Below are 19,531 nucleotides of genomic sequence, written 5' to 3' on the forward strand. Positions count from 1 at the left end.
TCAGTCTGGGCAGCAGCTGAGCTCAGTCTCAGTCTGGGCAGGAGCGCAGCTCAGTCTCAATCTGGGCAGGAGCGGAGCTCAGTCTCAGTCTGGGCAGGAGCCGAGCTCATTCTCAGTCTTGACAGGAGCGGAGCTCAGTCTCAGTCTGGGCAGGAGCTGAGCTCAGTCACACTCTGGGCAGGAGCTGAGAGTCTCAGTCTGGGCAGGGGCTGAGCTCATTCTCAGGTGGACAGGAGCGGAGCTCAGTCTCAGTCTGGGCAGGAGCTGAGCTCAGTCTCAATCTGGGCAGGAGCGGAGCTCAGTCTCAGTCTGGGCAGGAGCAGAGCTCCGTCTCAGTCTGGGCAGGAGCAGAGCTCAGTCTCAGTCTGGACAGGAGCGGAGCTCAGTCTCAGTCTGGGCAGGAGCGGAGCTCATTCTCAGTCTGAGCAGGAGCTGAGCTCAGTGTCAGTCTGGGCAGGAGCGGAGCTCAGTCTCAATCTGGGCAGGAGTGGAGCTCAGTCTCAGTCTGGGCAGGAGCTGAGCTCAGTCACACTCTGGGCAGGAGCTGAGAGTCTCATAGAACATAGAACATAGAACAATACAGCGCAGTACAGGCTCTTCGGCCCACGATGTTGCACCGAAACAAAAGCCATCTAACCTACACTATGCCATTATCATCCATATGTTTATCCAATAAACTTTTAAATGCCCTCAATGTTGGCGAGTTCACTACTGTAGCAGGTAGGGCATTCCACGGCCTCACTACTCTTTGCGTAAAGAACCTACCTCTGACCTCTGTCCTATATCTATTACCCCTCAGTTTAAAGTTATGTCCCCTCGTGCCAGCCATATCCATCCGCGGGAGAAGGCTCTCACTGTCCACCCTATCTAACCCCCTGATCATTTTGTATGCCTCTATTAAGTCTCCTCTTAACCTTCTTCTCTCCAACGAAAACAACCTCAAGTCCGTCAGCCTTTCCTCATAAGATTTTCCCTCCATACCAGGCAACATCCTGGTAAATCTCCTCTGCACCCGCTCCAAAGCCTCCACGTCCTTCCTATAATGCGGTGACCAGAACTGTACGCAATACTCCAAATGCGGCCGGACCAGAGTTCTGTACAGCTGCAACATGACCTCCCGACTCCGGAACTCAATCCCTCTACCAATAAAGGCCAACACTCCATAGGCCTTCTTCACAACCCTATCAACCTGGGTGGCAACTTTCAGGGATCTATGTACATGGACACCTAGATCCCTCTGCTCATCCACACTTTCAAGAACTTTACCATGAGCCAAATATTCCGCATTCCTGTTATTCCTTCCAAAGTGAATCACCTCACACTTCTCTACATTAAACTCCATTTGCCACCTCTCAGCCCAGCTCTGCAGCTTATCTATATCCCTCTGTAACCTGCTACATCCTTCCACACTATCGACAACACCACCGACTTTAGCATCGTCTGCAAATTTACTCACCCACCCTTCTGCGCCTTCCTCTAGGTCATTGATAAAAATGACAAACAGCAACGGCCCCAGAACAGATCCTTGTGGTACTCCACTTGTGACTGTACTCCATTCTGAACATTTCCCATCAACCACCACCCTCTGTCTTCTTTCAGCTAGCCAATTTCTGATCCACATCTCTAAATCACCCTCAATCCCCAGCCTCCGTATTTTTTGCAATAGCCTACCGTGGGGAACCTTATCAAACGCTTTGCTGAAATCCATATACACCACATCAACTGCTCTACCCTCGTCTACCTGTTCAGTCACCTTCTCAAAGAACTCAATAAGGTTTGTGAGGCATGACCTACCCTTCACAAAGCCATGCTGACTATCCCTGATCATATTATTCCTATCTAGATGATTATAAATCTTGTCCAATCTCAGTCTGGGCAAGGGCTGAGCTCAGTCTCAGTCTGGGCAGGAGCTGAGCTCAGTCGCAGTCTGGGCAGGAGTGGAGCTCAGTCTCAATCTGGGCAGGAGCTGAGCTCATTCTCAGTCTTGGCAGGAGCGGAGCTCAGTCTCAGTCTAGGCAGGAGCGGAGCGGAGTCTCAGTCTGGGCAGGAGCTGAGCTAAGTCACACCCTGGGCAGGAGCTGAGAGTCTCAGTCTGGGCCGGAGCTGAGCTCAGTCTCAGTCTGGGCAGGAGCTGAGCTCAGTCGCAGTCTGGGCCGGAGCTGAGCTCAGTCTCAGTCTGGGCAGGACAGAGATCCTTTATAACAGAGATGAGGAGGAATTTCTTCAGCCAGAGGGTGGTGAATCTGTGGAATTCTTTGCCGCAGAAGGCTGTGGAGGCCAAATCACTGAGTGTCTTATAGACAGAGATAGATAGGTTCTTGATTAATAAGGGGATCAGGGGTTATGGGGAGAAGGCAGGAGAATGTGATGAGAAAAATATTAGCCATGATTGAATGGCAGAGCAGACTCGAGTGGCCTAATTCTGCTTCTATGTCTTATGGTCTAATGTTCATTTGGGAGAGGAACAGTGTGGGTATAGAAATCCAGGAGAAGAGGACTATAATAAAATTAAAGCGATTAACATAGCCAGAGAGGAGGTTCTGAGTGGTCTGACAGGCTTAAAGGTAGACAAATTTCCAGGGCCAGATGAAATGTATGGCTGCTGAGTGAGGCAAGGGAGAAAATAGCAGGGGTGTTCGCAATAATTTTCAATTCCTCTCTGGCCACAGGAGATGGAGGACTGGAGGATAGCCAATGTGGTACTATTATTCAAGAAAGGAGGAAGTGATAAACCAGGAAATTACAGATGAGCCAGTCTAAACTCAGTGGTGGGGAAACGATTGGAAGCAATTCTGAGTCAGAATTAATCTGCATTTGGAGAGGCAGGGATTAATCAAGAACTGTCAGCATGGTTTTGTTAAGTGGCATTGTCTGACCAACTTGATTGAATTTTTCGAAGAGGTGACTAGGTGTGCAGAGGACAGCAATGCATTTGACGTAGTCTACTTGGACTTCAACAAGGCTTTTGATAAGGTCCCACATGGGAGACTGATAGCGAAGGTAATGGGATCCAAGGAAATTTGGTAAATTGGATCCAGAATTGGCTGAGTGGCAGGAATCATAGAATCATAGAATTTACAGTGCAGAAGGAGGCCATTCGGCCCATCGAGTCTGCACCGGCTCTTGGAAACAGCACCCTACTTAAGCCCACACCTCCACCCTATCCCCGTAACCCAGCAATCCCATCTAACCTAAGGGCAATTTATCATGGCCAATCCACGTAACCTGCACATCTTTGGACTGTGGGAGGAAACTGGAGCACCCGGAGGAAACCCACACACACACGGGGAGAATGTGCAGACTCCGCACAGACAGTGACCCAAATGGGAATCGAACCTGGGACCATGGTGCTGTGAAGCCATAGTGCTAACCACTATGCTACTGTGCTGCCCAGGAAGCAAAGGGTGATAGTCAAGGGATATTTTTATGACTGGACGCCTGCTGTTTCTGGTTTATAGGGGAGGCGGTGGTATAGTGGTATTGTCACTGAACTAGTAAACCAGAGACTGAGAGTCATGCTCTGAGACCCGGGTCAAATCCTGCCACGGCAGATGTTGAAATTCAAATTCAATAAAAATCTGGAATTAAAAGTTTAACTATGTCCATGAAACCATTGTCAATTGTCGTAAAAACCCATCTGGTTCACTAATGTCCTTTGGGGGAGGAATCTGCTGTCGCTACCTGGTCTGGCCTGCATGACTTCAGACGCACAGCATCTTAACTGCCCCTCATGGGCAATTACGGATGGGCAATAAATGCTGGCCCAGTCTGTGATGCCGACGTCCCATGACCGAATAAAAATATTATATCAATGATTTAGACTTGAATATAGGAGGGTTGATCAGTAAGTTCGTGGATGATATGAAAATTGGTGGGATGGTAAATAGTGAGGAGAATAGCCCTAGATTACAGGAGGATATAGACAGGCTGATCAGATGGTCTGATCAGCGGCAAATGGAATTCAATCCGGATAAGTGTGAGATGATGCACTTGGGCAAAACAAACAAGATAAGGGTATATATAATAAACAGCAGGACCCTTGGAAGCACCGAGGATCAGAGGGACCTTGGTGTGCATGTACACCCATTCCTTAAGGTAGCATGGCAAGTGGATACAGTGGTTAAGAAAGCATATGGTAGGTATGCTTGCCGTTATTAGTCAAGGCATAGATTGTGAGAGCAGGGAAGTTATGCTGAAACTGTTTCAAACGCTGGTTAGGCCACAGCTAGAGTATTGTGCACAGTTCTGGAATCCACTTTGTAGGAGGGGATGTGATAGCACTGGAAAGGGTGCAGAGGAGATTTACCGGGATGTTGCCTGGGCTGGAAGCTTTAGCTGTGAAGGGAGATTCTCTATGAAGAGGCACGGTGACACAGTGGTTAGCACTTCTGCCTCACAGTGCCAGGGACCCAGGTTCAATTCCAAGCTTGGGTGACTGTCTCTGTGGAGTTTGCACTTTTTCCCTGTGTCTGAGTGGATTTCCTCTGGGTGCTCTGGTTTCCTCCCACAATCCAAAGATATGCAGGTTCGGTGTGATGTGTTGGGTGTTCTGAATTACATACAGGTCACCAATACTTGAAATAGTGCTACACTATTTTATTGAATCATTAACTGTTTAAACATACTCAGACTGTGGGTGAATACGATACTGGCTTTAACTAAAGACCTTTGCCTTGTCCTAACCAGTCGATGCACTCAGTACATGGTGAATGCCTGTGTTACAGGCTGTGAGCTCTGTCCTACTAGGAAGCTGCAGCTCGAATGAGCGGGAACTCTGATGCCCCCTGTCTTTATAGTGCGTGTGCTCTAACTGGTGATTGGCTGCAGTGTTGTGTATGTTGATTGGTCCCACTGTGTGTCCATCAGTGTGTGTCTGCACCATGATATACTGGTGTATATTATGACATCCCCCCTTTTATAAAAAATGTACCTGCGTGGCAATAAATATTGTATGGTGAATGTTCCTGACTACGTGTGTGCGAAATATTTACAGGACTATGTTCATGAAAACTAAGCTATTTACATGGGAAGGTGCCTGGTGCAGAAAAACAGTGTGTCACAAGAATAACGAGATGAACACTATATACAAACCACTTGAACGATTAAACGGAAGAACAGAACAAATCAGAAAGTCCATAAGTCCACAAAGTTCACAAATTAAGTCTCTGAGGTGGGTGGCGAATTCTGGTTGACCGCCTCAAGGGTGGGTCGGGAGCCGCCGGCTGAGGAGCGGGCTGGACTGCGTCAGAGTGAGGAGGATGCAGTGTGACAGGAATCTCTGCATAGTCCAGATCAGGGTCAACAGGAGGGCGAGGCAATGGTGGAGGATCACGTAGTGAGCACGGAACGAGATGAAGGGCACGTCGATTGCGGCGCAGAATGGAGCCATCCGGTAGACGAACCAGCAACGAGCGGGGGGCCACCTGCCGAAGGACAACAGCGGTTGCAGACCAGCCACCACCCGGAAGATGGATGCGGACATTGTCAGCTGGAGCCAGAGCAGGGAGATCAGCTGCACGGGAGTCATGAGCCACCTTGTGCTGTGCACGAGACAGCTGCATTCATTGAAGGACCGGAACGTGGTTGAGGTCTGGGACATGAATGGACGGCACCGTCGTCCTCAGGGTGCGACCTTTTTTTTTAGTGCATGTGCTCTCCCTGGTGATTGGCTGCGGTGTTGTGTGTTGATTGGTCCCACTGTGTGTCCATCAGTGTGTGTCTGCACCATGATATACTGGTGTATATTATGACAAGGTGGATTTGCCATGGTAAATTGTCCTTTAGTGCGCAGGGATGTACAGGTTAGGTGGGGTCATGGGGTTTCAGGGATGGGTCAGGGGAGTGGGCCTAGGTAGGGAGGTCTTTCAGAGGGTTGGATCAGACTCGATCTGCCAAATGGCCTCCTTCTGCACTGGCGTTATTGTATAGATGGGATTTTTTTCTTTGGGGCAGAGGAGAATGAGGGGGGACATGATTGAGATGTATAAAATTATGAGGGGAATAGATAGAGTAGACAGGAAGAAATGTATCCCTTGGTGGGGGAATCAATGGCCAGGTGGCATAGGTTTAAGGTAGGGGGATGTGAGGAAAACTCACTGCCTGAAAGGGTGGTGGAGGCAGAGACCCTCATAACATTTAAAAAGTATTTAGATGTGTATGTGTGATGCCAAGGCATACAAAGCCAAGTGCAGTAGTGCAGATGCGATGGGCTGAGGGTCTTTTCTGTACTGTTGACCTCTATGATTCTCTGACTCCTCAAGTTTACCTCAGCTTGACTGGAACATTGCAACAGGCCAAGGACAGAGATGTCAGTGTGAGAATAAAGTGGAGAATTTAAATAAGAGGTCTCAGGAAGGTCAGGGTCATGCTTGTAGACTGAATGAAGGTGTGCTACCAAGCAGCCACCCAGTCTGTGTTTTAGCTGACCAATGTAGGGGAGACCACACAGTGAGCAGCAAATACAGTTGACTAAATTGAAAGAAGCACATGTAAATCTCTTTCACCTGGAATGAATGCTGTCCTTTGCTGTTGAGGAGACAGGAGGGAAAAGGCTTGAGTTTATGTGGAAAGATGCTGTGAGAAGGAACGTTAATGAGGAGTGAAGCAGGGCATGATAGTGGGAACTGACCTTCCATGATCATAGATCATAGAAGTTACAGTGCAGAAGGAGGCCATTTGGCCCATCGAGTCTGCACCGGCTCTTGGAAAGAGCACCCTATCCAAGCCCACAACTCTGCCCTATCCCCATAATCCCATAACCCCGTAACCCCACCCAACACTAAGGACAATTTTGGACACTAAGGGCAATTTAGCATAGCCAATCCATCTAACCTGCACATCTTTGGACTGTGGGAGGAAACTGGAGCACCCGGAGGAAACCCACGCACACACTGGGAGAACGTGCAGACTCCGCACAGACAGTGACCCAAGCCGGGAATCGAACCTGGGACCCTGGAGCTGTGAAGCAATTGTGCTAACCACTCTGCTACCGTGCTGCCCTCATGAGGAAAGGCTGATGGACTTGAGGTTGTTTTCGTTAGAGAGAAGAAGGTTAAGAGGAGACTTAATAGAGGCATACAAAATGATCAGGGGGTTAGATAGGGTGGACAGTGAGAGCCTTCTCCCGCGGATGGAAATGGCTAGCACGAGGGGACATAGCCTTAAACTGAGATATAGGACAGATGTCAGAGGTAGGTTCTTTATGCAAAGAGTGGTGAGGCCGTGGAATGCCCTACCTGCAACAGTAGTGAACTCGCCAACATTGATGTAGAAAGAGAGGGGACAGATGTGCTGGAGATAGTGGAAATGTTGGATTCACAATGTAACACCTCACCTCAAACCCCAGAACATAGGAAATTAGGGCCAGAGGGTTTGTCAGCTTTTAGTCCCATTCATTTCTCCTGTAAGTTTCCTTTACTAATATAAATTATGTTAAGCTCATCATTCTCCATGCTTTACTGCGTGTCCCCAACTTTTTATTTTGTGTCAGAAAGGGGAGACTTTTTGGCACTGGACCTGGGAGGCTCTGTATTCCGTGTGTTAAGGGTCAAAGTGTCAGAAGATGGGCGACAAGTGGTCCAGGCATTCAGCCAGGTCTATTCCATCCCTGAGGATCTGAAATATGGCAATCGCCAACAGGTAACTTCATTATATCAAATCTTATAACTGCAATAAACACAGACTGATAAATCTACACCACTCATGACCATTTGTTCCCCTCTCTGCCTTACAGTTTTTTGACCACATCGCTGAGTGCCTGGGAGATTTTATTCAGAAACAGGGAATCAAAGATAAAAAACTTCCTCTTGGCTTCACTTTTTCCTTTCCCTGCAGACAAAGCAAACTGGATGAGGTGAGAGTGAGCGGTGAGGTGAGAGTGAGCGGTGAGGCGAGAGGTTTAGATTGTTTGCTTGACAGATAACTGTACCAGCGGTATAATCCTAAACTGTGTTTCCTGGTGCTACTGATGGTGTGAGAATGGGACAAACCAGTCTGACTCCCATTTTTGATTCCTATCCATTGAACTTAGTTTCAAAATATATGCCTCACATTGAGCAATCTCAAATTCTCACTGTTCCTGACTAGCACAAACAACCATCTTAAATGTCCAAGTTACAGAACATAGAACGTAGAACGATACAGCGCAGTACAGGCCCTTCGGCCCACGATGTTGCACCGACATGGGAAGTCAAAAAACAAAAGCCATCTAACCTACACTATGCCATTATCATCCATAAGCTTATCCAATAAACTTTTAAATGCCCTCAATGTTGGCGAGTTCACTACTGTTGCAGGTAGGGCATTCCACGGCCTCACCACTCTTTGCATAAAGAACCTACCTCTGACCTCTGTCCAATATCTCAGTTTAAGGCTATGTCCCCTCATGCTAGCCATTTCCATCCGCGGGAGAAGGCTCTCACTGTCCACCCTATCTAACCCCCTGATCATTTTGTATGCCTCTATTAAGTCTCCTCTTAACCTTCTTCTCTCTAACGAAAACAACCTCAAGTCCATCAGCCTTTCCTCATAAGATTTTCCCTCCATACCAGGCAACATCCTGGTAAATCTCCTCTGCACCCGCTCCAAAGCTTCCACGTCCTTCCTATAATGAGGTGACCAGAACTGTACGCAATACTCCAAATGCGGCCGTACCAGAGTTCTGTACAGCTGCAACATGACCTCATGACTCCGGAACTCAATCCCTCTACCAATAAAGGCCAACACTCCATAGGCCTTCTTCACAACCCTATCAACCTGGGTGGCAACTTTCAGGGATCTATGTACATGGACACCGAGATCCCTTTGCTCATCCACACTTCCAAGAACTTTACCATTAGCCAAATATTCCGCATTCCTGTTATTCCTTCCAAAGTGAATCACCTCACACTTCTCTACATTAAACTCCATTTGCCACCTCTCAGCCCAGCTCGGCAGCTTATCTATGTCCCTCTGTAACCTGTAACATCCTTCCGCACTGGCGACAACACCACCGACTTTAGTGTCGTCTGCAAATTTACTCACCCACCCTTCTGCGCCCTCCTCTAGGTCATTGATAAAAATGACAAACAGCAATGGCCCCAGAACAGATCCTTGTGGTACACCACATGTAACTGAACTCCATTCTGAACATTTACCATCAACCACCATGCTCTGTCTTCTTTCAGCTAGCCAATTTCTGATCCACATCTCTAAATCACCCTCAATCTCCAGCCTCCGTATTTTCTGCAATAGCCTACCGTGGGAAACCTTATCAAACGCTTTACTGAAATCCATATACACCACATCAACTGCTCTACCCTCGTCTACCTGTTCAGTCACCTTCTCAAAGAACTCGATAAGGTTTGTGAGGCATGACCTACCCTTCACAAAGCCATGCTGACTATCCCTAATCATATTATTCCTATCTAGATGATTATAAATCTTGACTCTTATAATCCCCTCCAAGACTTTACCCACTACAGACGTGAGGCTCACCGGTCTATAGTTGCCGGGGTTGTCTCTACTCCCCTTTTTGAACAAAGGAACCACATTTGCTATCCTCCAGTCCTCTGGCACTATTCCTGTAGCCAATGATGACATAAAAATCAAAGCCAAAGGCCCAGCAATCTCTTCCCTGGCTTCCCAGAGAATCCTAGGATAAATCCCATCAGGCCCCGGGGACTTATCTATTTTCAGCCTGTCCAGAATTGCCAACCCCTCTTCCCTACGTACCTCAATACCATCTATTCTAATAGCCTGGGTCTCAGCATTCCCCTCCACAACATTATCTTTTTCCTGAGTGAATACTGATGAAAAATATTCATTTAGTATCTCGCCTATCTCTTCAGACTCCACACTCAACTTCCCATCCCTGTCCTTGACTGGCCCTACTCTTACCCTAGTCATTCTTTTATTCCTGACATACCTATAGAAAGCTTTTGGGTTTTCCTTGATCCTACCTGCCAAATACTTCTCATGTCCCCTCCTTGCTCATCTTAGCTCTCTCTTTAGATCCATCCTCGCTACCTTGTAAGTATCAAGCGCCCCAACTGAAACTTCACACCTCATCTTCACATAGGCCTCCTTCTTCCTCTTAACAAGAGATTCCACTTCTTTGGTAAACCACGGTCCCCTCGCTTGACGCCTTCCTCCCTGCCTGACCGGTACGTACTTATCAAGAACACGCAGTAGCTGTTCCTTGAACAAGCTCCACATATCCAGTGTGCCCAACACTTGCAGCCTACTTCTCCAACCTATCCCCCCCAAGTCATGTCTCATGGCATCATAATTGCCCTTCCCCCAGCTATAACTCTTGCCCTGCGGGGTATACATATCCCTTTCCATCACTAACGTAAACGTCACCGAATTGTGGTCACTGTCCCCAAAGTGCTCACCTACCTCCACATCTAACACCTGGCCTGGTTCATTACCCAAAACCAAATCCAATGTGGCCTCTCCTCTTGTTGGCCTGTCAACATTTTGTGTCAGGAAACCCTCCTGCACACATTGTACAAAAAACGACCCATCTAATGTACTCGAACTATATCTTTTCCAGTCAATATTTGGAAAGTTAAAGTCTCCCATAATAACTACCCTGTTACTTTCGCTCTTATCTAGAATCATCTTCGCCATCCTTTCCTCTACATCCCTAGAACTATTTGGAGGCCTATAGAAATCTCCCAACAGGGTGACCTCTCCTTTCCTGTTTCTAACCTCAGCCCATACTACCTCGGAAGAAGAGTCCCCATCTAGCATCCTCTCCGCCACCGTAATACTGTTTTTGACTAGCAGCGCCACACCTCCCCCTCTTTTGCCTCCTTCTCTGAGCTTACTAAAACACCTAAACCCCGGAACCTGCAACAACCACTCCTGTCCCTGCTCTATCCATGTCTCCGAAATGGCCACAACATCGAAGTCCCTGGTACCAACCCATGCTGCCAATTCCCATACCTTATTTTGTATACTCCTGGCATTGAAGTAGACACACTTCAAACCACCTACCTGAACACTGGCCCCCTCCTGCGAAGTCAAATCTGTGCTCCTGACCTCTATACTCTCAATCTCTCGTACCCTAAAACTACAATCCAGGTTCCCATGCCCCTGCTGCATTAGTTTAAACCCCCCCAAAGAGCACTAACAAATCTCCCCCCCAGGATATTTGTGCCCCTCAGGTTCAGATGTAGACCATCCTGTGTGTAGAGGTCCCACCTTCCCCAGAAAGAGCCCCAGTTATCCAGAAATCTGAATCCCTTCCGCCTGCACCATCCCTGTAGCCACGTGTTTAATTGCTCTCTCTCCCTATTCCTCATCTCATTATCACGTGGCACGGCAACAACCCAGAGATAACAACAAGGGGGATGGGAACCGATGTCGGAAGTCAGTGGGGAAGGAAACAAAAGGCAGGAAGGGAGAGTGTGTAAAGCATGACCAGAGAAAGCAGGGCAGAGAGCAAGGAAAGTCTACATGAAACTGCATTTATTTCAATGCAAGGGGCCTGACGGGCAAAGCGGATGAACTCAGGGCATGGATGGGCACATGGGACTGGGATATTATAGCTATGACTGAAACATGGCTAAGGGAGGGGCAGGACTGGCAGCTCAATGTTCCGGGGTACAGATGCTATAGAAAGGATAGAACAGGAGTTAAGAGAGGAGGGGGAGTGGCGTTTTTGATTAGGGAGAACATCACGGCAGTACTTAGAGGGGATATATCCGAGGGTTCGCCCACTGAGTCTATATGGGTGGAACTGAAAAATAAGAAGGGAGAGATCACCTTGATAGGACTGTACTACAGGCCCCCAAATAGTCAACAGGAAATTGAGGAGCAAATATGTAAGGAGATTACAGATAGCTGCAAGAATAATAGGGTGGTAATAGTAGGGGACTTTAACTTTCCCAACATTGACTGGGACAGCCATAGCATTAGGGGCTTGGATGGAGGGAAATTTGTTGAGTGTATTCAGGAGGAATTTCTCATTCAGTATGTGGATGGACCGACTAGAGAGGGGGCAAAACTTGACCTCGTCTTGGGAAATAAGGAAGGGCAAGTGACAGAAGTGTTAGTGAGGGATCACTTTGGGACAAGTGACCATAACTCCATTAGTTTTAAGATAGCTATGGAGAATGATAGGTCTAGCCCAAGAGTTAAAATTCTTAACTGGGGCAAGGCCAATTTTGATGGTATCAGACAGGAACTTTCAGAGGTAGATTGGGGGAGACTTGGCAGGCAAAGGGACGGCTGGTAAATGGGAGGCTTTTAAAAATGTGTTAACCAGGGTTCAGGGGAAGCACATTCCCTTTAGAGTGCAGGGCAAGGCTGGTAGAAGTAGGGAACCCTGGATGACTCGAGATATTGAGACTCTGGTCAAAAAGAAGAAGGAGGCATATGACGTACATAAACAACTGTGATCAAGTGGATCCCTTAAAGAGTATAGAGATTGTCGAAATAGAGTTAAGAGGGAAATCAGGAGGGCAAAAAGGGGACATGAAATTGCTTTGGCAAATAATGCAAAGGAGAATCCAAAGAGCTTCTACAGATATGTATCTGGGAAAAAGAGTAACTAGGGACAGAGTAGGGCCTCTTAAGGATCAACAAGGACATCTATGTGCAGAGCCACAAGAGTTGGGTGAGATCCTGAATGAATATTTCTCATCGGTATTCACGGTGGAGAAAGGCATGGATGTTAGGAAACTAAGGGAAATAAATAGTGATATCTTGAGAAGTGTGCATATTACAGAGGAGGAGGTGCTGGAAGTCTTAAAGCGCATCAAGGTAGATAAATCCCCGGGACCTGATGAAATGTATCCCAGGATGTTGTGGGAGGCTAGCGAGGAAATTGCGGGTCCCCTGACAGAGATATTTGAATCATCGGCTGCCACAGGTGAGGTGCCTGAAGATTGGAGAGCGGCGAATGTTGTGCCCTTGTTTAAGAAGGGCAGCAGTGAAAAGCCTAGGAACTACAGACCGGTGAGCCTAACGTCTGTAGTAGGTAAGTTGCTAGAAGGTATTCTGAGAGACAGGATCTACAAGCATTTAGAGAGGCAAGGACTGATTTGGGGCAGTCAGCAAGGCTTTGTGCGTGGAAAATCTTGTGCGAAACTCTCCGTTATCGGCGGAAAGTCCGCCGATCGGCGCAAAAAACGGTGCAAATCCGACTCGCGTCACGTCGGAAAAATGGGTCGAAAGTCTCCGGCCCGAAATGGGCTAGCAGCGACGTAACGGGATCCGCGCTTGCGCAGTGGTTCACGCCGTGCAGCGTCATACGCACCGCACGGCGTGACGGCTCATAAGGCCGCGCTGCTCCCCCCCACCCGACCGGAACACCCGGCCGGAACACCCGACTTGATGGCTGGCCGTCGCTCAGCCCCGAGGTGCGAGTCACGGGATGTGGAGGCGCTCCTGGACGCGGTGGAGCAGAGGAGGGCCGCCCTGTATCCCGGGCACGGCCGCAGAGTTGCCCCACGCCACAGCCGGCGTCTGTGGAGGGAAGTGGCAGAGGCCGTCACCGCTGCGGCCCTGACACCACGGACAGGCACCCAGTGCCACAAGAAGGTGAACGACCTCGTCAGAGCAGGCAGGGTGAGCCTCCCCCATATCCCCCCTCCCCCATATCCCCCATATCCCCCTCCCCCATATCCCCCTCCCCATATCCCCCCTCCCCCATATCCCCCATATCCCCCCTCCCCCATATCCCCCCTCCCCCATATCCCCCCTCCCCCATATCCCCCCTCCCCATATCCCCCCTCCCCCATATGCCCCCTCCCCATATCCCCCCTCCCCCATATCCCCCCTCCCAATATACCCCCTCCCCCATATCCCCCATATCCCCCTCCCCATATACCCCCCTCCTCCATATCCCCATATCCCCCCTCCCCCATATCCCCCTCCCCATATCCCCCCTCCACCATATCCCCCCTCCCCCATATCCCCCATATCACCCCTCCCCCATATCCCCCCTCCCCATGTCCCCCATATCCCCCCTCCCCCATATCCCCCCTCCCCCATATCCCCCTCCCCCATATCCCCCTCCCCCATATCCCCCCTCCCCCATATCCCCCATATCCCCCCTCCCCCATATCCCTCCTCCCCCATATCCCCCCTCCCCATATGCCCCCTCCCCATATCCCCCCTCCCCCATATCCCCCCTCCCCATATCCCCCCTCCCCCATATCCCCCATATCCCCAAGTGAATCCAGCCCTAACCTTAACCTCTGCAATGCACGTGCAACCGATGGCGTGCATTCATATACCTGCCTAACAGTGTTGCCTTTTACCCCTGCCACCCCCCCCCCCCCACAGGAGAAGCGCGCACACAACAATAGGGAGCATGTGAGGACTGGAGGAGGCCCCGCTGATGAGAGGACACTGTCCGAACACGAGGAAAGGGCCCTGGAACTGGCTGGCGGACCTGAGGACCGGGAGGTTGCAAGTGAGCCACCGACAGCCCGTCCCCATATCCCCCCTCCCCTATATCCCCCTCCCCCATATCACCTGATCACTGCCTGACGTCTAACCATGCATGCTTCATTGTGTATCGCAGGACCAAACATCCAGGCACCCATCCCCGCAGATGCAGAGCTCCCGCAGGATGCCCCTCGGAGGCCATGGGAGACAGAAGACCCGGACCCTCCAGCATGCGACGCCCGCAGGATGCTCCTCGCACACCACGGGAGACGGAGAGACCCGGACCCTCCAGCATGCAACGCCCGCAGGATGCCCCTTGGAGGCCACGGGAGACGGAGAGACCCGGACCCTCCAGCATGCGACGCCCGCAGGATGCCCCTCGGAGACCACGGGAGATGGAGAGACCCGGACCCTCCAGCATGCGATGCCCGCAGGATGCCCCTCGGAGGCCATGGGAGACGGAGAGACCCGGACCCTCCAGCATGCGACGCCCGCAGGATGCCCCTCGGAGACCACGGGAGACGGAGAGACCCGGACCCTCCAGCATGCGACGCCCGCAGGATGCCCCTCGGAGGCCACGGGAGACGGAGAGACCCAGACCCTCCAACATGCGACGCCCGCAGGGTGCCCCTCGCACACCACGGGAGACGGAGAGACCTGGAGCAACAGGGAGACGACACCCCCGTCACGTGCGGGAGCGACCACCCAGCGACAGGCCCCCGTCACATCCGAGCCAGGACACCACTACCCAGGACACCACTACCCGGGACAGTACTGCCCAGGGCACCCCTACCCGGGACAGCACTACCCAGGAAGACAAAATACCGGACAGTGACTCAGAGTGGATGGGTGGAGACGAACTCCCACCCCAAAGTGCCATGGACTCAGAGTGGGACGAAGAGCACGACACAACGCCACTGCTGTCACCAACACCCTCCACCATCGCATAAACACTCTCCTCGTTTGGGCACTTTAGTGATGAGGCGTCTGCTACACTCACTGGTGCGCACAACACAGCCGTCCCGGTACAGCAGGTGGAGGTAGGAGCAGCAGAGGGGCCGGGCGGTTGGAGGGCAGCCCAGCCCAAGCGAACATCTGCCGCCCAGATGGATCCCGGGTTCCTGGAGTTACCACACCCACACATAGATCCGATGAAACCACCGACCCGGAGACGAGCGAAGAGGGTGACGGCCGACTTGCGGCGGCTGCAGTCGCAGGTGGAGGAGTTCACCCGCGTCCAGGAGCTGGGAGTGGTGCCGGCCATGCGTGCCACCCAGGCTCACACCGCACGGGTGGCGTCCGCGGTGGAGGCAATGGGTGCGACGGTGTCAGACATGGGGAACGGTTTGCGAGGCCTGGGGCTTTCCGTGCAGGTGGCGTCTGTGGCCCAGGACATGGCTGCCCTCTCACAGGAGGCCATGAGCCAGTGCCAGCGCCAGATGGCAGAGGCGCTCAACGCCATAGCCCAGTCACTGCAGGCCATGGCCCAGTCTCAGCAGGCCATGGCCCAGTCTCTGCAGGCCATCGCTGAGGGCATCGGCGCCAGTGGCCATGTGCGAGCCGGCGTCGCACTGTCACAGACAGGGTTTGCCAACCCCCTGGGCTCCATGGCTGCAAACCTGCAGACCCCTGTCGATACCAGCACGGGCCTCCAGGACTGGCAGCGCCAGATGTCGGGGGGCGTCGGATGGCCAGCCCGTTCGCATCCCCCACCCATGTAGAGGCCTGGGGGCCATCGGGCACCCCAAGGGAGGAGGAGGTGGTGTGGTCCGTTCCGGCTCCCCCTGTAGGGGAGGTCCCGGTACATCGCGACACCTCGGACTCCCCCCCCTTCCGTCCCAGGTGCATCGGGTGGGCAACAGGCAGGACAGGCTGGCAGCTCGCCATCCCAGTCGCCCGGGCCGCAGCCTGGCCCATCTAGGCCAGGACGCCCCAGGAAACGGCTGCCAAAGGGATCCAGTGTCAGAGGGCAGGAATCACAGGAGTCCACCTCCAGTTCTGCTGTACCATCTGGGGAACCACGTAGATGTAGTCAAAGGGCCCGTAAGGCCAAACAATTAGACACTGAGTAAGTTGGCACGGGTGCAGGGCACAGATGAGTTTTAGGGGCTAGGGCACGTGCATGAACTCGTTTGGTTATTAAAGTCAATGTTACACCTACAGAAGCTGCCTTTGTGCTCTGTCCAAAGCATGCAGGGGTGTCATGTACGTTGAGCGCAAGTGTGTGTGTGAGGGGTGGTCTTACCTCAGCCCCAGGTGAGTCTGCCCCCTTCCCCCTGGGCCGCCATCAACATCCCCCGGGCAGAGGACGGGACCGTGCGCTGCAGTGTCACAGCCGCATGCAGGGATGGTCCGGGTGGATGGTGGTACTGTGGCCATGGGTCAGACATAGTCCAACGATGTGGAGCCAGGAGCTCACCGCAGGGCGGGTTGTCATCATCCTCCATGGCCTGCAATAGACACGCGTCCACCCGCAACTGTGTGAGCCCGGCCCGTTGTGCCGCAGGTGGATCGGCAATGGGGGGGCGGGGTGTGTGCATGCGGGTGGGGTCGGTGGGGTTGGGGAGGGGGGTGAGGGTGCTGGGTGGGTGGATGGGTGGGGGGTGTGGGTGGTCGGCTGTTGCCATGGTGTGCGGTCTGTGGCCATACTACCCGATTCCCACGCCCATCTAGTCAGTGAAGCGGGCGGCTATCAGTCTGTCCCGTGCCCGCTGGGCCAGCCGGTAACGGTGGACAGCCACCCGCCTGTGTCTACCCCATCTGCCCTGACCATTACCCCCATCCCCCTCATCTGGGGAGGACTGCGCCTCTTCCTGCTACCGCCCTCCTCTGCCTGCGGCACATCGCCCTTCTGCTGGGCTATGCTGTGCAGGACGCAGCACACCACAATGATGCGGCCGACCCTATCTGACCGATACTGGAGGGCCAGAGAGGTCCAGGCACCTGAAACGCATCTTCAGCACGCCAAAGCATCTCTCTTTCACTCCCCTTGTAGCTACATGGGCATCATTGTAGCGGTTCTCCGCCTCATTGCGTGGCCTCCGTATAGGCGTCATCAGCCACGATCGCAATGGGTAGCCCCTGTCGCCCAGCAACCAGCCCCTCAGCCGGGGATGGCGTCCCTCGTACATGCCGGGGATGGATGACCGCGACAGCACGTATGAGTCGTGTACACTGCCTGGGTAATGGGCGCAGACGTGCAGGATCATCATGCGGTGGTCGCAGACCACCTGTATGTTCATCGAATAGGTCCCCTTCCTATTGGTGAACACGGCCCTGTTATCTGCAGGTGGCTGCACGGCGACGTGCATCCCATCAATCGCGCCCTGGGCCATGGGGAACCCGGCCACGGCAGAGAAGCCCACGGCCCGGGCATCTTGGCTGGCCCGGTCCACAGGGAAGCGGATGTAGCGGTGCGCCATGGCATATAGGGCATCTGTCACTGCCCGTATGCACCGATGCACCGATGTCTGCGATATGCCGGACAGGTCCCCACTCGGTGCCTGGAATGACCCCGTTGCATAAAAGTTCAGGGCCACGAGTAACCTTGACGGACACGGGGAGAGGGTGTCCCCCGCCAGTGCCACGCGGTGACAGGTGTGCCAGCAGGTGGCAGATGTGTGCCACGGTTTCCCGCCTCATCCGGAGTCTCCTCCTGCATTCCCGGTCCGTGAGGTCCTGGTATGATTGCCGGGGCCGGTACACACGGGGCGCCCTCGGATGCCTCCGTTGCCGTGGGGCCGCGACGTCCTCCTCCCCCTCCTCCCCCTGTCGGTCAGGTGTCCCTCCAGCCTGGGCGGCTGCCGCCTGTCCCTCTGCGGCAGCCTGCGCCGCCTCTCTGGCACACTCCTCCTCCTCCTCCTCATCCAGGGCAACATAGACATTAGCGGCTGCCGCCACGGCGGCCAACATCGCAGGATGATCGGAAAACATGACGGCCTGGTGGGGGGGAGAGGACCGACGACATGTCATCATTGCCCATAATCCCCTCCTCCCCCCAGCCAGGTGGCATGGACCGCACGGGTCCAACTGTTGGAGGCTGGCACCTGGCCAGGTGGACCAACTCACTTGCCCTCGCATCCCTCTCCCCGGCACGGACCCCCCCCAACCTCCTCCCCGGCATGGACCCCCCATCCCCTCCCCGGCACGGAGCCCCCCCCAACCTCCTCCCCGGCACGGACCCCAACCTCCTCCCCAGCACGGACCACCCCCATCCCCCTCCCCAGCACGGACCCCAACCTCCACCCCGGCACGGACCCCCCATCCCCCTCCCCGGCACGGACCCCCCCCAACCTCCTCCCCGGCACGGACCCCTCCCCCAACCTCCTCCCCGACACGGACCCCCCATCCCCCTCCCCCGCACGGACCCCAACCTCCTCCCCGGCACGGACCCCCCATCCCCCTCCCCGGCACGGACCCCCCCCCAACCTCCTCCCCGGCACGGACCCCAACCTCCTCCCCGGCACGGACCCCAACCTCCTCCCCGGCACGGACCCCCCATCCCCCTCCCCGGCACGGACCCCAACCTCCACCCCGGCACGGACCCCCCATCCCCCTCCCCGGCACGGACCCCCCCCCCAACCTCTTCCCCGGCATGGACCCCCCATCCCCCTCCCCGGCACGGACCCCCCCCAACCTCCTCCCCGGCACGGACCCCAACCTCCTCCCCGGCACGGACCCCCCATCCCCCTCCCCGGCACGGACCCCCCCCCCAACCTCCACCCCGACACGGACCCCCCCCATCCCCCTCCCCGGCACGGACCCCCCCCCCCACCTCCTCCCCGGCACGGACCCCAACCTCCTCCCGGGCACGGACCCCCCCATCCCCCTCCCCGGCATGGACCCCCCTCCCGGCACTCTCCCGGAGCCCAGCCCACTCTAACCACCCCACCCCCGCCGCACACACACACAACCCGAGACACACCTCTCCTCACACATTCAGACTGCGGCCACGCCATTGCCTGCCCAGAGCCAACCCCCCAGGCCGTCACTCACCTCCACGCTGGTCGGCGTGAACCTGGAGCACAGGGTCACGCCGATGAAAAGGAGGTTTAATTTACGTCGACGTGAACGGTCATCACGTCGACGGGACTTCGGCCCATCCGGAAGGGAGAATATCGGCAGGCCGAAAATTGGCTGCCTTGCACAG

The 19,531-nt window shown here is 53.7% G+C and overlaps 1 protein-coding gene across 2 annotated transcripts in view; it reads left to right on the plus strand.

Moving 5' to 3' along the window:
- Positions 1-19,531, plus strand: part of LOC140392956 (hexokinase-1-like) — a 1,204,152-nt gene that overhangs the window by 327,847 nt on the left and 856,774 nt on the right. For both annotated transcript variants that reach the window (XM_072478765.1, XM_072478766.1), the window contains exons 3-4: positions 7,490-7,638; positions 7,733-7,852. In XM_072478765.1, coding sequence (XP_072334866.1) covers positions 7,490-7,638; positions 7,733-7,852 — 269 coding nt within the window. The remainder of the gene's footprint in view (positions 1-7,489; positions 7,639-7,732; positions 7,853-19,531) is intronic.

The sequence above is a fragment of the Scyliorhinus torazame genome, chromosome 16, assembly GCF_047496885.1.
Source record: "Scyliorhinus torazame isolate Kashiwa2021f chromosome 16, sScyTor2.1, whole genome shotgun sequence".
Lineage (NCBI taxonomy): Eukaryota > Metazoa > Chordata > Chondrichthyes > Carcharhiniformes > Scyliorhinidae > Scyliorhinus > Scyliorhinus torazame.